General features: G+C 51.0%; 1 protein-coding gene across 4 annotated transcripts in view; it reads left to right on the top strand.

Moving 5' to 3' along the window:
- Nucleotides 1-16,070, top strand: part of pabir2 (PABIR family member 2) — an 88,908-nt gene that overhangs the window by 26,952 nt on the left and 45,886 nt on the right. For all 4 annotated transcript variants that reach the window (XM_078211959.1, XM_078211962.1, XM_078211961.1 and 1 more), the window contains exons 2-3: nt 5,453-5,531; nt 11,801-11,857. In XM_078211959.1, coding sequence (XP_078068085.1) covers nt 5,453-5,531; nt 11,801-11,857 — 136 coding nt within the window. The remainder of the gene's footprint in view (nt 1-5,452; nt 5,532-11,800; nt 11,858-16,070) is intronic.

The raw sequence follows: 16,070 nt of genomic DNA, 5'->3' as shown, positions 1-16,070 counted from the left end.
ACCTCTAGGCCTATCTATAGCCCTCAATCCCATTAAATCCCATGTACTCATCCAGAAGTCTCTTAAAAGACCCCAACGAGTTTGCCTCCACCACCACCGATGTCAGCCGATTCCACTCACCCACCACCCTCTGAGTGAAAAACTTACCCCTGACATCTCCTCTGTACCTACCCCCCAGCACCTATCTAGAAACTTGAAGCACTCGACCATTTCCACTTCATTCCCAGTGATATAGACAGGGGCATGTCTCCACTACGCTTCCTGAAGTTGATGACTATCTCCTTCATTTCACTGACATTGAGGGAGAGATTATCGCACTATTTTACAAGATTCTCTATCTCTTTCCTGTGCTCCGTCTCATCATTGTTTAAGATCTGACCCACTACTGTGGTGTCATCAGCAAACATGAAAATGGAATTTGAGTGGAATTTCAATAATACTTGGATTTCAACAAGGCTTTGGATAAGTTCCCACATGGGAGACTGAAAGCGAAGATAAGAGCCCATGGGACCCAAGGAAATTTGGCAAATTGGATCCAGAGTTAACTGAGTGGCAAGAAGCAAGAGGCTCATGGTCGAGGGGTGTTTTTTGGACAGGAAGATTGTGTCCAGTGGGGTCCTGCAAGGATCAGTGTTGAGGCCCTTGCTGTTTGTAGTTTATATAAATGCTTTAGACTGGCCCAGATCGGGTACCCGGACGAGCACTCGGATCCTGTGCAAATCAACTGGCGGGGGATTCACAGACATCTTTTATCTCTCCTTACACCGATCTGTGGTCCCTACTTCAAGAACGTGGCCATCATCTCTGTACCAAAAAAAAGCCAGGCTGGGTGCCTTAATGACTATCCCCAGTGGCTCTGACATCCATCATTATGAAGTGCTTTGAAAGGTTCAACATGGCATGAATCAATTCCGGCCTCCCAGATTGCCTGGATCCACTACAATTCGCCTTTCGCACTACAAGTCCACAGCAGACACCTGGCCCTGCACTCAACCCTGGAACACCTGGATAACAGACACTTATGTCAGACTCCTATTTATTGACACAAAAACAGAAAAATGCTGGAAAACCTCAGCAGGTCTGACAGCATCTGTGCAGAGAGAATAGAGATGACGTTTCGAGTTTGGATGACCCTTCGTCAGAGCGGGGACCCTCTGTCAAAGCAACTGTCTCCATGGATGCTGTCAGACTTGCTAAGATTTTCCAGATTTTTCTGCTTTTGTTTCAGATTCCAGCATCTGCAGTATTTTGTCTATATCCTATTTATTGACCACAGCTCAGCCTTCAACACAATTATTTCTACGAAACTCATCTCCAAACTCCGTGGCCTAGGACTCTGCCCCTCCCTCTGAATTGGATCCTAGACTTCCTAACCCACGGGCTGATCAGTGGCAAATGGAATTCAATACAGATAAGTATGAGATGATGCACTTTGCAGGACAAATAACAGGGTTTAACCTAGATTGGCAGGGGGAGTTGGATCCTCAGTAGCAGGGAAGCAAATGAGGGTCTTACAGTCATAGAGGTTTACAGCATGGAAACAGGCCCTTCAGCCCAAATTGTCCATGCTGCCTCTTTTTTTTAACCCCTAAGCTAGTCCCAGTTGCCCGCATTTGGCCCGTATCCCTCTATACCCATCTTACCCATGTAACTGTCTAATTGCTTTTTAAAAGACTAAATTGTACCTGCCTCTACTACTACCTCATAGATTTATCATCATAGAAACCCTACAGTGCAGAAAGAGGCCATTTGGCCCATCGAGTCTGCACCGACCACAATCCCACCCAGGCCCTACTCCCATATCCCTACATATTTACCCGCTAATCCCTCTAACCTACACACCTCAGGACACTAAGGGGCAATCAACCTAACCCGCACATCTCTGGCAGCTTGTTCCAGACACTCCACCCTCTGTGTGAAAAAATTGCTCCTCTGGACCCTTTTGTATCTCTCCCCTCTCACCTTAAATCTATGCCCTCTAGTTTTAGACTCCCCTACCTTTGGGAAAAGATATTGACTATCTACCTTGTCTATGCCCCTCATTATTTTATAGACCTCTATAAGGTCACCCCTCAGCCTCCTACGCTCCAGAGAAAAAAGTCTCAGTCTAACCAGCCTCTCCTTATAACTCAAACCATCAAGTCCTGGTAGCATCCTAGTAAATCTTTTCTGCTCTCTTTCTAGTTTAATAATATCCTTTCTATAATAGGGTGACCAGAACTGTACACAGTATTCCAAGTGTGGCCTTACCAATGTCTTGTACAACATCAACAAGATGTCCCAACTCCTGTATTAGGATGCATAGGTTGTGGAAGGAAACTGCAGGGGATGGGCACAATTGAAATGTGGAGCTTGTTCAAGGAACAGCTACTGCGTGTCCTTGATGAGTATGTACCTGTCAGGCAGGGAGGAAGCAGACGTGTGAGGGAACCGTGGTTTACTAAAGAAGTTGAATCTCTTGTGAAGAGGAAGAAGGAAACTTATGTAAAGATGAGATGTGAAGGCTCAGTTAGGGCGCTTGAGAGTTACAAGTTAGCCAGGAAGGTCCTAAAGAGGGAGCTAAGAAGAGCCAGGAGGGGACATGAGAAGTCTTTGGCAGGTAGGATCAAGGAAAACCCTAAAGCTTTCTATAGGTATGTCAGGAGTAAAAGAATGACTAGGGTAAGATTAGGGCCAGTCAAGGACAGTAGTGGGAAGTTGTGCGTGGAGTCTGAAGAGATAGGAGAGGCACTAAATGAATATTTTTCATCAGTATTCACACAGGAAAAAGACAATGTTGTCAAGGAGAATACTGAGATACAGGCTATTAGACTAGACGGGATTGAGGTTAATAAGGAGGAGGTGTTAGCAATTCTGGAAAGTGTGAAAATAGATAAGTCCCCTGGGCCAGATGGGATTTATCCTAGGATTCTCTGGGAGGCCAGGGAGGAGATTGCAGAGCCTTTGGCTTTGATCTTTATGTTGTCATTGTCTACAGGAATAGTGCCAGAGGACTGGAGGATAGCAAATGTTGTCCCCTTGTTCAAGAAGGGGAGTAGAGACAACCCTGGTAATTATAGACAGTGAGCCTTACTTCTGTTGTGGGCAAAGTTTTGGAAAGGATTATAAGAGATAGGATTTATAATCATCTAGAAAGGAATAATTTGATTAGGGATAGTCAACACGGTTTTGTGAAGGGTAGGTCGTGCCTCACAAACCTTATTGAGTTATTTGAGAAGGTGACCAAAGAGGTGGATAAGGGTAAAGCAGTTGGTGTGGTGTATATGGATTTCAGTAAAGCATTTGATAAGGTTCCCCACGGTAAGCTATTGCAGAAAATACGGAGGCATGGGATTGAGGGTGATTTAGCGATTTGGATCAGAAATTGATCCAAGAAGACAGGGTGGTGTTTGATGGGAGATGTTCATCCTGGAGTTCAGTTCAGTTACTAGTGGTGTACTGCAAGGATCTGTTTTGGGGCCACTGCTGTTTGTCATTTTTATAAATGACCTGGATGAGGGCGTGGAAGGATGGGTTAGTAAATTTGTGGATGACACTAAAATCGGTGGAGCTGTGGATAGTGCGGAAGGTTATTGCAGGTTACAGAGGGACATAGATAAGCTGCAGAGCTGGGCTGAGAGGTGGCAAATGGAGTTTAATGCGGAAAAGTGTGAGGTGATTCACTTTGGAAGGAGTAACAGGAATACAGAGTACTGGGCTAATGGTAAGATACTTGGTAGTGTGGATGAACAGAGGGATCTGGGTGTCCATGTGCATAGATCCCTGAAAGTTGGCACCCAGGTTGATAGGGTTGTTAAGAAGGCATACGGAGTGTTAGCTTTTATTGGTAGAGGGATTGAGGTTCGGATCCAGGAGGTCATGTTGCAGCTGTACAAAACTCTGGTGCGGCCGCATTTGGAGTATTGCGTACAGTTCTGGTCGCCGCATTATAGGAAGGATGTGGAAGCATTGGAAAGGATGCAGAGGAGATTTACTAGGATGTTGCCTGGTATGGTGGGAAGGTCTTATGAGGAAAGGCTGAGGGACTTGAGGTTGTTTTCGTTAGAGAGAAGAAGGTTAAGAGGTGACTTAATAGAGGCATACAAGATGATCAGAGGATTAGATAGGGTGGATTGCGAGAGCCTTTTACTTCGGATGGTGATAGCTAGCACGAGGGGACATAGTTTTAAATTGAGGGGTGAGAGATATAGGACAGATGTCAGAGGTAGGTTCTTTACTCAGAGAGTAGTAAGGGCGTGGAATGCCCTGCCTGCAACAGTAGTGGACTTGTCAACATTAAGGGCATTTAAATGGCCATTGGATAAACATATGGATGATATTGGAATAGTGTAGGTTAGATGGGCTTTAGATTGGTTTCACTGGTCGGCGCAACATCGAGGGCCGAAGGGCCTGTACTGCGCTGTAATGTTCTATGTTCTATACCATTTCTATCTCTCATTCCTCTCTGATATCATATTTTCAACCACTCAGTTCCTGACTGCAAAGACCATGTGGAGTCAGTCTTCTCACTGCCCTTGCTCCAGCATTAGAATCCTTTCCTTTTGTGATCTCAGTGACCAAAACTGGGTACAGTGCTCAAGGTGTGGGCATTTGTAATTTGTGACTTTGACTTGTATCGTGTTGTGGCTGTGTAGTTTAATGTTCCATTGTCTTTATTGAATGCAGCTCTGTACTGGTTGGATGTGTTTGGTCTGAGGTGTTTATTTACTGTTTTATTATCATTATCAATTTTTGGGAAAACAGTTTCAGTAAGTAACCGGTTAGCATTTACACAACACCGGGTTAAAGTCCAACAGGTTTATCTAGTAGCACGAGCTTTCAGAGTGCTGCTCCTTCATCAGATGAAAGCTCGTGCTACCAAATAAACCGTAGAATCTTAGAAACCCTACAGCACAGAAAGAGGTAATTCGGCCCATCGAGTCTGCACCGACCACAATTCAACCCAGGCCCTCTCCCCATATCCTTACATATTTACCCACGCATCCCAGGACACTAAGGGCAATTTTTTAGCATGGCCAATCAACCTAACCCGCACATCTTTGGACTGTGGGAGGAAACTGGAGCACCCGGAGGAAACCCATGCAGACACGAGCAGACACAGACAGTGACCCAAGCCGGGAATCGAACCCAGGTCCCTGGAGCTGTGAAGCAGCAGTGCTAACCACTGTGCTACCGTGCCGCCCCAACCTGTTGGACTTTAATCTGGTGTTGTGAGACTTCTTATTGTGCCCACCCCAGTCCAATGCCGGCAACTCCACATCATGGTTGGCATTTAACCACACATGTCAACGATTTCATTTTAAGCAGATATGACACAGTGTTTTAAAAATCCTTTCTGTAAAGAATGATTAAGAAATGCGGAAACTTGAGCATGTTCTCTGAGGGTTAGTGTCTGATGTTAGTGGAAATCTCACTCAGATTATATTTCTGTTTGGCTGTTGTTTTATTTTAGTGACAACTCTCAGGTTTTTCAACCAGATGTCCTGCGCAATCGGAGGAACAGCACCACTGTCATGAACCGGCACAGTCAGGTAACGACAATGTGTGTGTGTGTGAGAGGACGTGTGTGTGTGAGAGGACGTGTGTGTGTGTGAGAGGACGTGTGTGTGTGAGAGGACGTGTGTGTGTGTGACGACGTGTGTGTGTGTGACGACGTGTGTGTGTGTGACGACGTGTGTGTGTGTGACGACGTGTGTGTGTGTGACGACGTGTGTGTGTGTGACGACGTGTGTGTGTGTGTGACGATGTGTGCGTGTGTGACGATGTGTGCGTGTGTGACGACGTGTGCGTGTGTGACGACGTGTGCGTGTGTGACGACGTGTGCGTGTGTGACGACGTGTGTGTGTGTGACGACGTGTGTGTGTGTGACGACGTGTGTGTGACGACGTGTGTGTGTGTGACGACGTGTGTGTGTGTGTGTGACGACGTGTGTGTGACGACGTGTGTGTGACGACGTGTGTGTGACGACGTGTGTGTGACGACGTGTGTGTGACGACGTGTGTGTGACGACGTGTGTGTGTGACGACGTGTGTGTGTGTGACGACGTGTGTGTGACGACGTGTGTGTGACGACGTGTGTGTGACGACGTGTGTGTGACGACGTGTGTGTGACGACGTGTGTGTGACGACGTGTGTGTGACGACGTGTGTGTGACGACGTGTGTGTGACGACGTGTGTGTGACGACGTGTGTGTGACGACGTGTGTGTGACGACGTGTGTGTGACGACGTGTGTGTGACGACGTGTGTGTGACGACGTGTGAGTGTGACGACGTGTGTGTGTGTGACGACGTGTGTGAGTGTGACGACGTGTGTGTGTGTGACGACGTGTGTGTGACGACGTGTGTGTGTGTGACGACGTGTGTGTGTGTGACGACGTGTGTGTGTGTGACGACGTGTGTGTGTGTGACGACGTGTGTGTGTGTGACGTGTGCGTGTGTGTGTGACGTGTGCGTGTGTGTGTGACGTGTGCGTGTGTGTGTGACGTGTGCGTGTGTGTGTGACGTGTGCGTGTGTGACGACGTGTGCGTGTGTGACGACGCGTGTGTCTGACGATGTTTGTGTGTGTGTGTAACGATGTGTGTGTGACGACGTGTGTGTGTGACGACGTGAGTGTGTGTGTGACGACGTGTGTGTGTGACGACGTGTGTGTGTGACGACGTGTGTGTGACGACGTGTGTGTGTGACGACGTGTGTGTGTGTGACGACGTGTGTGTGTGTGACGACGTGTGTGTGTGTGACGACGTGTGTGTGTGTGACGACGTGTGTGTGTGTGACGACGTGTGTGTGTGTGACGACGTGTGTGTGTGTGACGACGTGTGTGTGTGTGACGACGTGTGCGTGCGTGACGACGTGTGCGTGCGTGGCGACGTGTGCGCGCGTGACGACGTGTGCGCGCGTGGCGACGTGTGCGCGCGTGGCGACGTGTGCGCGCGTGACGACGTGCGCGTGCGTGACGACGTGCGCGTGCGTGACGACGTGTGTGTGACGACGTGCGTGTGTCTGACGACGTACGTGTGTGTGACACGACGTGTGTGTGTGACACGACGTGTGTGTGTGACACGACGTGTGTGTGTGACGACGTGTGTGTGTGTGTGACGACGTGTGTGTGTGTGTGACGACGTGTGTGTGTGTGTGACGACGTGTGTGTGTGTGTGACGACGTGTGTGTGTGTGACGACGTGTGTGTGTGTGTGACGACGTGTGTGTGTGTGTGACGACGTGTGTGTGTGACGACGTGTGTGTGTGTGTGACGACGTGTGTGTGTGTGTGACGACGTGTGTGTGTGTGTGACGACGTGTGTGTGTGACGACGTGTGTGTGTGTGTGACGACGTGTGTGTGTGTGTGACGACGTGTGTGTGTGTGTGTGACGACGTGTGTGTGTGTGTGTGACGACGTGTGTGTGTGTGTGACGACGTGTGTGTGACGACGTGTGTGTGTGTGACGACGTGTGTGTGTGTGTGACGACGTGTGTGTGTGTGACGACGTGTGTGTGTGTGACGACGTGTGTGTGTGTGTGACGACGTGTGTGTGTGTGTGACGACGTGTGTGTGTGTGTGACGACGTGTGTGTGTGTGTGACGACGTGTGTGTGTGTGTGACGACGTGTGTGTGTGTGTGACGACGTGTGTGTGTGTGTGTGACGACGTGTGTGTGTGTGTGACGACGTGTGTGTGTGTGTGACGACGTGTGTGTGTGTGTGACGACGTGTGTGTGTGTGTGACGACGTGTGTGTGTGTGACGACGTGTGTGTGTGTGACGACGTGTGTGTGTGTGTGTGACGACGTGTGTGTGTGTGTGACGACGTGTGTGTGTGTGTGTGACGACGTGTGTGTGTGTGTGTGACGACGTGTGTGTGTGTGTGACGACGTGTGTGTGTGTGTGTGTGACGACGTGTGTGTGTGTGTGACGACGTGTGTGTGTGTGTGACGACGTGTGTGTGACGACGTGTGTGTGTGTGTGTGACGACGTGTGTGTGTGTGTGTGACGACGTGTGTGTGTGTGACGACGTGTGTGTGTGTGTGTGACGACGTGTGTGTGTGTGTGTGACGACGTGTGTGTGTGTGTGACGACGTGTGTGTGTGTGTGACGACGTGTGTGTGTGTGTGTGTGACGGCGTGTGTGTGTGTGACGACGTGTGTGTGTGTGACGACGTGTGTGTGTGTGACGACGTGTGTGTGTGTGACGACGTGTGTGTGTGTGACGACGTGTGTGTGTGTGTGACGACGTGTGTGTGTGACGACGTGTGTGTGTGTGACGACGTGTGTGTGTGTGACGACGTGTGTGTGTGTGACGACGTGTGTGTGTGTGACGACGTGTGTGTGTGACACGACGTGTGTGTGTGTGACGACGTGTGTGTGTGACGACGTGTGTGTGTGACGACGTGTGTGTGTGACGACGTGTGTGTGTGTGTGTGACGACGTGTGTGTGTGTGTGTGTGACGACGTGTGTGTGTGTGTGTGTGACGACGTGTGTGTGTGTGACGACGTGTGTGTGTGTGTGTGTGTGTGTGTGACGACGTGTGTGTGTGTGTGTGACGACGTGTGTGTGTGTGTGTGTGACGACGTGTGTGTGTGTGTGTGTGACGACGTGTGTGTGTGTGTGACGACGTGTGTGTGTGTGTGACGACGTGTGTGTGTGTGTGACGACGTGTGTGTGTGTGACGACGTGTGTGTGTGTGTGACGACGTGTGTGTGTGTGTGACGACGTGTGTGTGTGTGTGACGACGTGTGTGTGTGTGTGACGACGTGTGTGTGTGTGTGACGACGTGTGTGTGTGTGTGACGACGTGTGTGTGTGTGTGACGACGTGTGTGTGTGTGTGTGACGACGTGTGTGTGTGTGTGACGACGTGTGTGTGTGTGTGACGACGTGTGTGTGTGTGTGACGACGTGTGTGTGTGTGTGTGACGACGTGTGTGTGTGACGACGTGTGTGTGTGACGACGTGTGTGTGTGTGTGACGACGTGTGTGTGTGTGTGACGACGTGTGTGTGTGTGTGACGACGTGTGTGTGTGTGTGTGTGTGTGTGACGACGTGTGTGTGTGTGTGACGACGTGTGTGTGTGTGTGACGACGTGTGTGTGTGTGTGTGACGACGTGTGTGTGTGTGTGTGACGACGTGTGTGTGTGTGTGTGACGACGTGTGTGTGTGTGACGACGTGTGTGTGTGTGACGACGTGTGTGTGTGTGTGTGTGACGACGTGTGTGTGTGTGTGTGACGACGTGTGTGTGTGTGTGTGACGACGTGTGTGTGTGTGTGTGACGACGTGTGTGTGTGTGTGTGACGACGTGTGTGTGTGTGTGACGACGTGTGTGTGTGTGTGACGACGTGTGTGTGTGTGTGACGACGTGTGTGTGTGTGACGACGTGTGTGTGTGTGACGACGTGTGTGTGTGTGTGTGACGACCTGTGTGTGTGTGTGACGACCTGTGTGTGTGTGTGACGACCTGTGTGTGTGTGTGACGACGTGTGTGTGTGTGACGACGTGTGTGTGTGTGACGACGTGTGTGTGTGACGACGTGTGTGTGTGTGACGACGTGTGTGTGTGACGACGTGTGTGTGTGTGACGACGTGTGTGTGTGTGACGACGTGTGTGTGTGTGACGACGTGTGTGTGTGTGACGACGTGTGTGTGTGTGACGACGTGTGTGTGTGTGACGACGTGTGTGTGTGTGACGACGTGTGTGTGACGACGTGTGTGTGTTTGACGACGTGTGTGTGTGTGACGACGTGTGTGTGTGTGACGACGTGTGTGTGTGTGACGACGTGTGCGTCTGCGTGACGACGTGTGCGTCTGTGTGACGACGTGTGCGTCTGTGTGACGACGTGTGCGTCTGTGTGACGACGTGTGCGTCTGTGTGACGACGTGTGCGTGTGTCTGGCGACGTGTGTGTGACGACGTGTGCGTGTGTGTGACGACGTGTGCGTGCGTGACGACGTGTGCGTGCGTGACGAATTGTGCGTGCGTGACGACGTGTGCGTGCGTGACGACGTGTGCGTGCGTGACGACGTGTGCGTGCGTGACGAATTGTGCGTGCGTGACGACGTGTGCGTGCGTGACGACGTGTGCGTGCGTGACGACGTGTGCGTGCGTGACGACGTGCGCGTGCGTGACGACGTGCGTGTGTGTGTGACGACGTGCGTGTGTGTGTGACGACGTGCGTGTGTGTGTGACGACGTGCGTGCGTGTGTGACGACGTGCGTGCGTGTGTGACGACGTGCGTGTGTGTGGCATGACGTACGTGTGTGTGACACGACGTGTGTGACGACGTGCGTGTGTGTGACGACGTGCGTGTGTGTGACGACGTGCGTGTGTGTGACGACGTGCGTGTGTGTGACGACGTGCGTGTGTGTGACGACGTGCGTGTGTGTGACGACGTGGGTGTGTGACGACGTGTGACGAGTGACGGCGTGTGTGTGAGTGACGGCGTGTGTGTGAGTGACGGCGTGTGTGTGAGTGACGGCGTGTGTGTGAGTGACGGCGTGTGTGTGAGTGACGGCGTGTGTGTGAGTGACGGCGTGTGTGTGAGTGACGGCGTGTGTGTGAGTGACGGCGTGTGTGTGAGTGACGGCGTGTGTGTGAGTGACGACGTGTGTGTGCGTGACGACGTGTGTGTGAGTGACGGCGTGTGTGTGAGTGACGACGTGTGCGCGTGCGTGACGACGTGTGTGCGACGACGTGTGTCCGTGTGTGATGACGTGTGTGTGACGACGTGTGTGTGTGTGTGACGACGTGTGTGTGTGTGTGACGACGTGTGTGTGTGTGACGACGTGTGTGTGTGTGACGACGTGTGTGTGTGACGACGTGTGTGTGTGACGGCGTGTGCGCGTGTGTGATGACGTGTGCGCGTGTGTGACGACGTGTGCGTGAAGACGTGTGCGTGTGTGTGAAGACGTGTGTGTGACGACGTGTGCGTGTGTGTGTGTGACGACGTGTGTGTGTGTGACGACGTGTGTGTGTGTGACGACGTGTGTGTGTGTGACGACGTGTGTGTGTGTGACGACGTGTGTGTGTGTGTGACGACGTGTGTGTGTGACGTGTGCGTGACGATGTGTGCGTGATGACGTGTGTGTGTGTGTGTGTGTGTGACGACGTGTGTGTGTGTGACGCCGTGTGTGTGACGCCGTGTGTGTGACGCCGTGTGTGTGACGCCGTGTGTGTGACGCCGTGTGTGTGACGCCGTGTGTGTGACGCCGTGTGTGTGACGCCGTGTGTGTGACGCCGTGTGTGTGACGCCGTGTGTGTGACGCCGTGTGTGTGACGCCGTGTGTGTGTGTGTGACGCCGTGTGTGTGACGCCGTGTGTGTGTGTGTGACGCCGTGTGTGTGTGTGTGACGCCGTGTGTGTGTGTGTGACGCCGTGTGTGTGTGTGTGTGACGACGTGTGTGTGTGTGTGACGACATGTGTGACGACGTGTGCGTGACGACGTGTGCGTGTGTGACGACGTGTGCGTGTGTGTGGGGCGACGTGTGTGACGACGTGTGTGTGTGTGTGTGTGTGTGACGACGTGTGTGTGTGACGACGTGTGAGTGCGTGTGTGATGACGTGTGTGAGTGTGTGTGACGACGTGTGTGTGTGTGTGACGACGTGTGTGTGACGACGTGTGCGTGACGGCGTGTGCGTGACGGCGTGTGCGTGACGGCGTGTGCGTGACGGCGTGTGCGTGACGGCGTGTGCGTGATGACGTGTGCGTGTGTGTGACGACGTGTGTGTATGTGTCTGACGGTCCTATTTCATATTCCAGCATCTGCAGTATTTTGCTTTATCTTTGCATTTATTAGTGTTTATCATTCTTTTGTTTTGTAGATTGTTCCTTCATCACCAGTTCGCATCCCCAGCAGCAGGCTGCATCAGATCAAACAGGTAATGCAGATGCGCGTGCGCTTATTGTCATTAAATTTGAGAGCAAAGGGAACCTTCAGTACAAAGGGTCATCTGGACTGAAACATCGGTTCTTTTCTCTCCTTACAGATGCTGCCAGACCTGCTGAAACTTTCTAGTATTTCCTGTTTTTATTTCAAAACTTTAACTCTTGCTTTATCTCTGTCCTTTTCCATGGTAATGATATCTGGTCGCCAGCTGTCACTTCACCCACTTGCCCTTCTTCGTTCCCATGACTAGGCCGAGAATTGCATGTGTTCTCATTGGGTTTGTTGCTAATTGGTTTAATGTTTTTCCTGGACACACTAAGCAGCGTTGTGAGGATGGGCAGCGGGAGAGAGCCTGGGTAAGAGAGAGCCTGGGTAAGAGAGAGCCTGGGTAGGAGAGAGCCTGGGTAGGAGAGAGCCTGGGTAGGAGAGAGCCTGGGTAAGAGAGAGCCTGGGTAAGAGAGAGCCTGGGTAAGAGAGAGCCTGGGTAGGAGAGAGCCTGGGTAGGAGAGAGCCTGGGTAAGAGAGAGCCTGGGTAAGAGAGAGCCTGGGTAAGAGAGAGCCTGGGTAAGAGAGAGCCTGGGTAAGAGAGAGCCTGGGTAGGAGAGAGCCTGGGTAAGAGAGAGCCTGGGTAAGAGAGAGCCTGGGTAAGAGAGAGCCTGGGTAAGAGAGAGCCTGGGTAGGAGAGAGCCTGGGTAAGAGAGAGCCTGGGTAAGAGAGAGCCTGGGTAAGAGAGAGCCTGGGTAAGAGAGAGCCTGGGTAAGAGAGAGCCTGGGTAGGAGAGAGCCTGGGTAAGAGAGAGCCTGGGTAGGAGAGAGCCTGGGTAGGAGAGAGCCTGGGTAAGAGAGAGCCTGGGTAGGAGAGAGCCTGGGTAAGAGAGAGCCTGGGTAGGAGAGAGCCTGGGTAAGAGAGAGCCTGGGTAAGAGAGAGCCTGGGTAAGAGAGAGCCTGGGTAAGAGAGAGCCTGGGTAAGAGAGAGCCTGGGTAAGAGAGAGCCTGGGTAGGAGAGAGCCTGGGTAGGAGAGAGCCTGGGTAAGAGAGAGCCTGGGTAAGAGAGAGCCTGGGTAAGAGAGAGCCTGGGTAAGAGAGAGCCTGGGTAGGAGAGAGCCTGGGTAAGAGAGAGCCTGGGTAAGAGAGAGCCTGGGTAAGAGAGAGCCTGGGTAAGAGAGAGCCTGGGTAGGAGAGAGCCTGGGTAAGAGAGAGCCTGGGTAAGAGAGAGCCTGGGTAAGAGAGAGCCTGGGTAGGAGAGAGCCTGGGTAAGAGAGAGCCTGGGTAGGAGAGAGCCTGGGTAGGAGAGAGCCTGGGTAAGAGAGAGCCTGGGTAAGAGAGAGCCTGGGTAAGAGAGAGCCTGGGTAAGAGAGAGCCTGGGTAGGAGAGAGCCTGGGTAGGAGAGAGCCTGGGTAAGAGAGAGCCTGGGTAAGAGAGAGCCTGGGTAGGAGAGAGCCTGGGTAAGAGAGAGCCTGGGTAGGAGAGAGCCTGGGTAAGAGAGAGCCTGGGTAGGAGAGAGCCTGCGTAGGAGAGAGCCTGGGTAAGAGAGAGCCTGGGTAAGAGAGAGCCTGGGTAAGAGAGAGCCTGGGTAAGAGAGAGCCTGGGTAAGAGAGAGCCTGGGTAGGAGAGAGCCTGGGTAAGAGAGAGCCTGGGTAAGAGAGAGCCTGGGTAGGAGAGAGCCTGGGTAAGAGAGAGCCTGGGTAGGAGAGAGCCTGGGTAAGAGAGAGCCTGGGTAAGAGAGAGCCTGGGTAAGAGAGAGCCTGGGTAAGAGAGAGCCTGGGTAGGAGAGAGCCTGGGTAAGAGAGAGCCTGGGTAGGAGAGAGCCTGGGTAAGAGAGAGCCTGGGTAGGAGAGAGCCTGGGTAAGAGACTCTGTCAGAGAGTTGGTGCAGACTCAATGGGCCAAATGCCCTCTTCTGCGTTATAGGGATTCTATAATTCTAATGATTGCATGACTTTTTCTCGCTCAGTATCCCTTAAATTTTTTTGAGTCCCAGATGATATTGGGATAGTTAAAGCCTCCTACTATTATTGCCCTCCTTTTCTCACAGGCAGAAATTTGCCTGCATATAGTTCTTCTGTCTTCCTTTCACTATTTGTGGGGTCTGTAGTATATTCTCAGTAATGTGACTGCCCCTTTTTTATTTCTAAACTCAACCCATAAAGCCTCGTTTGTTGACTGGTTTGAGTTTAGAAATACATAATCCCTTCTCACAACTGAAATTTATTCTTTAGCCATTAGTGCTACGCCCCCTCCTTTTTTATCTCCTACTCTATCATGTCTGAAGACTCTCTAACCAGGGATATTGAGCTGCCAATTTTGCCTCTCCTTTAGCTAGGTTTCCGTTATAGCAATGGCATTGTGCTAAAATGTGTTTATCTGTGCCCTTAACTCATCTGCCTTGTTTATAATACTCCTTGCATTGAAGTATAAACAGTTCAACCCCATCAATTTCTGGACACTTTACAAACTTTGCTTCTTCTGTAATTCCAAGTCTATCACTACACCTTCTACATCAGTAGCTAATGTTATACTTCCATTTTCCTGATCTGATTTTGACCTATCTGAGCCTATTCCTGGGATCACATATTCCCCAACGGAACTAGCAAAAGACCCCGCTCTGCCTGAGTGCAGCCCATCCAGTTTGTACAGGTCTCACCTTCCCCAGAACTGGTCCCAGTGCCTCAAGAATCTGAATCCCTTCCGATTACACCATCCTTCCAGCCATGCCTACCCTATTTAGTCTATCCTCTTATTCCTGCTCTTGCTTGCACATGGAACTGGGAGTAATCCTGAGATTACTACATTTGAAGTCCTGCATTTTAATTTATCTCCTAACTGCCTTTACTCAGCTTGCAGGTCCTCATCCCTTAGTTTACCTGAGTCATTGGTACCAATGTGTACCAGGGCCACTGGCTTTCCAATTCAACAACTCATTTTATAATAAACTAATAACTTTGCTGTTTCTTGAAGAAACTTGGTCTTCAGTTGGTCATTTTTAGATTGACCGCTTCAGAATGCCCTGCAGGTGCTCCGTGACATTCCTGGACCCTGGCACTGAGGAGCAAACATACCATCCTTGATTCACATTTGCGGCTACAGAAGTGTGTGCCTTCGACCCCAACTACTGAATCCCCTATCACTATAGCCCTGCTACTCGTTTTTCTCCCGCCCCTCTAGGCAGCAGAGCCACCCACGGTGCTGTGAACTTGGCTGCTGCTACTTCCCCTGAGAGGCCATCCCTCCAGCAGTATCCAAAGTGGTATATCTGTTTGAGGGGCGGAGGGCCACAAAGGTCTCCTGCACTCACTTCCTGAGTCTTTTCCTATTCCTGATGATCAGCCATTCCGTTTCTGCTTGTGGAATCCTCGCCTGCAGTGTGACCACCTTGCTAAACATGTTATCTACGACTTGCTCAGCATCTCGGATGGTCCACAGTGAGTCCGCCTGCAGCACCAGCTCTGAAATTCAGTTAAAACAAAGAAAATTACAGCACAGGAACAGGCCCTTCGGCCCTACTGACCATGCTACCCGACTGAACTAAGACCCCTACCCTTCCGGGGACCATATCCCTCTATTCTTATCTCATTCATGTACTTGTCCAGACATCCCTTAAAACTCACTATCATATCTGCTTCCACTACCTCCCTTGGCAGCGAGTTCCAGGCACGCACCACCCTCCGTGTAAAAAAAAACTTGCCTCGTATATCTCCTTTAAACCTTGCCCCTCGCATCTTAAACCTGTGTCCCCTAGTAATTGACTCATCCACCCTGGGAAAAAGCTTCTGACTATCCACTCTGTCCATGCCCCTCATAATCTTGTAGACTTCTATCAGGTCGCCCCTCAACCTCTGTCGTTCCAGTGAGAACAAACCAAGTTTCTCCAACCTCTCCTCATAGCTAATGCCCTCTATACCAGGCAACATCCTGGTAAATCTTTTCTGTACCCTCTCCAAAGCCTCCACATTCTTCTGGTGGTGTGGCGACCAGAATTGAACACTATATTCCAAGTGCGGCCTAACTAAGGTTTTATAAAGCTGCAACATGACTTCCCAATTTTTAAACTCAATGCCCCAACCAATAAAGGCAAGCATGCCGCATACCTTCTTGATTACCTTCTCCACCTGCGTTGCCACTTTCAGTGACCTGTGTACCTGTACACCCAGATCCCTTTGCCTATCAATATTCTTAAGAGTTCTGCCATTTACTGTATATTTCCTAC

Source organism: Mustelus asterias, chromosome 4 (assembly GCF_964213995.1).
Source record: "Mustelus asterias chromosome 4, sMusAst1.hap1.1, whole genome shotgun sequence".
NCBI classification, from domain to species: Eukaryota; Metazoa; Chordata; class Chondrichthyes; order Carcharhiniformes; family Triakidae; genus Mustelus; species Mustelus asterias.
This window is presented reverse-complemented; position numbering and strand designations above follow the sequence as displayed.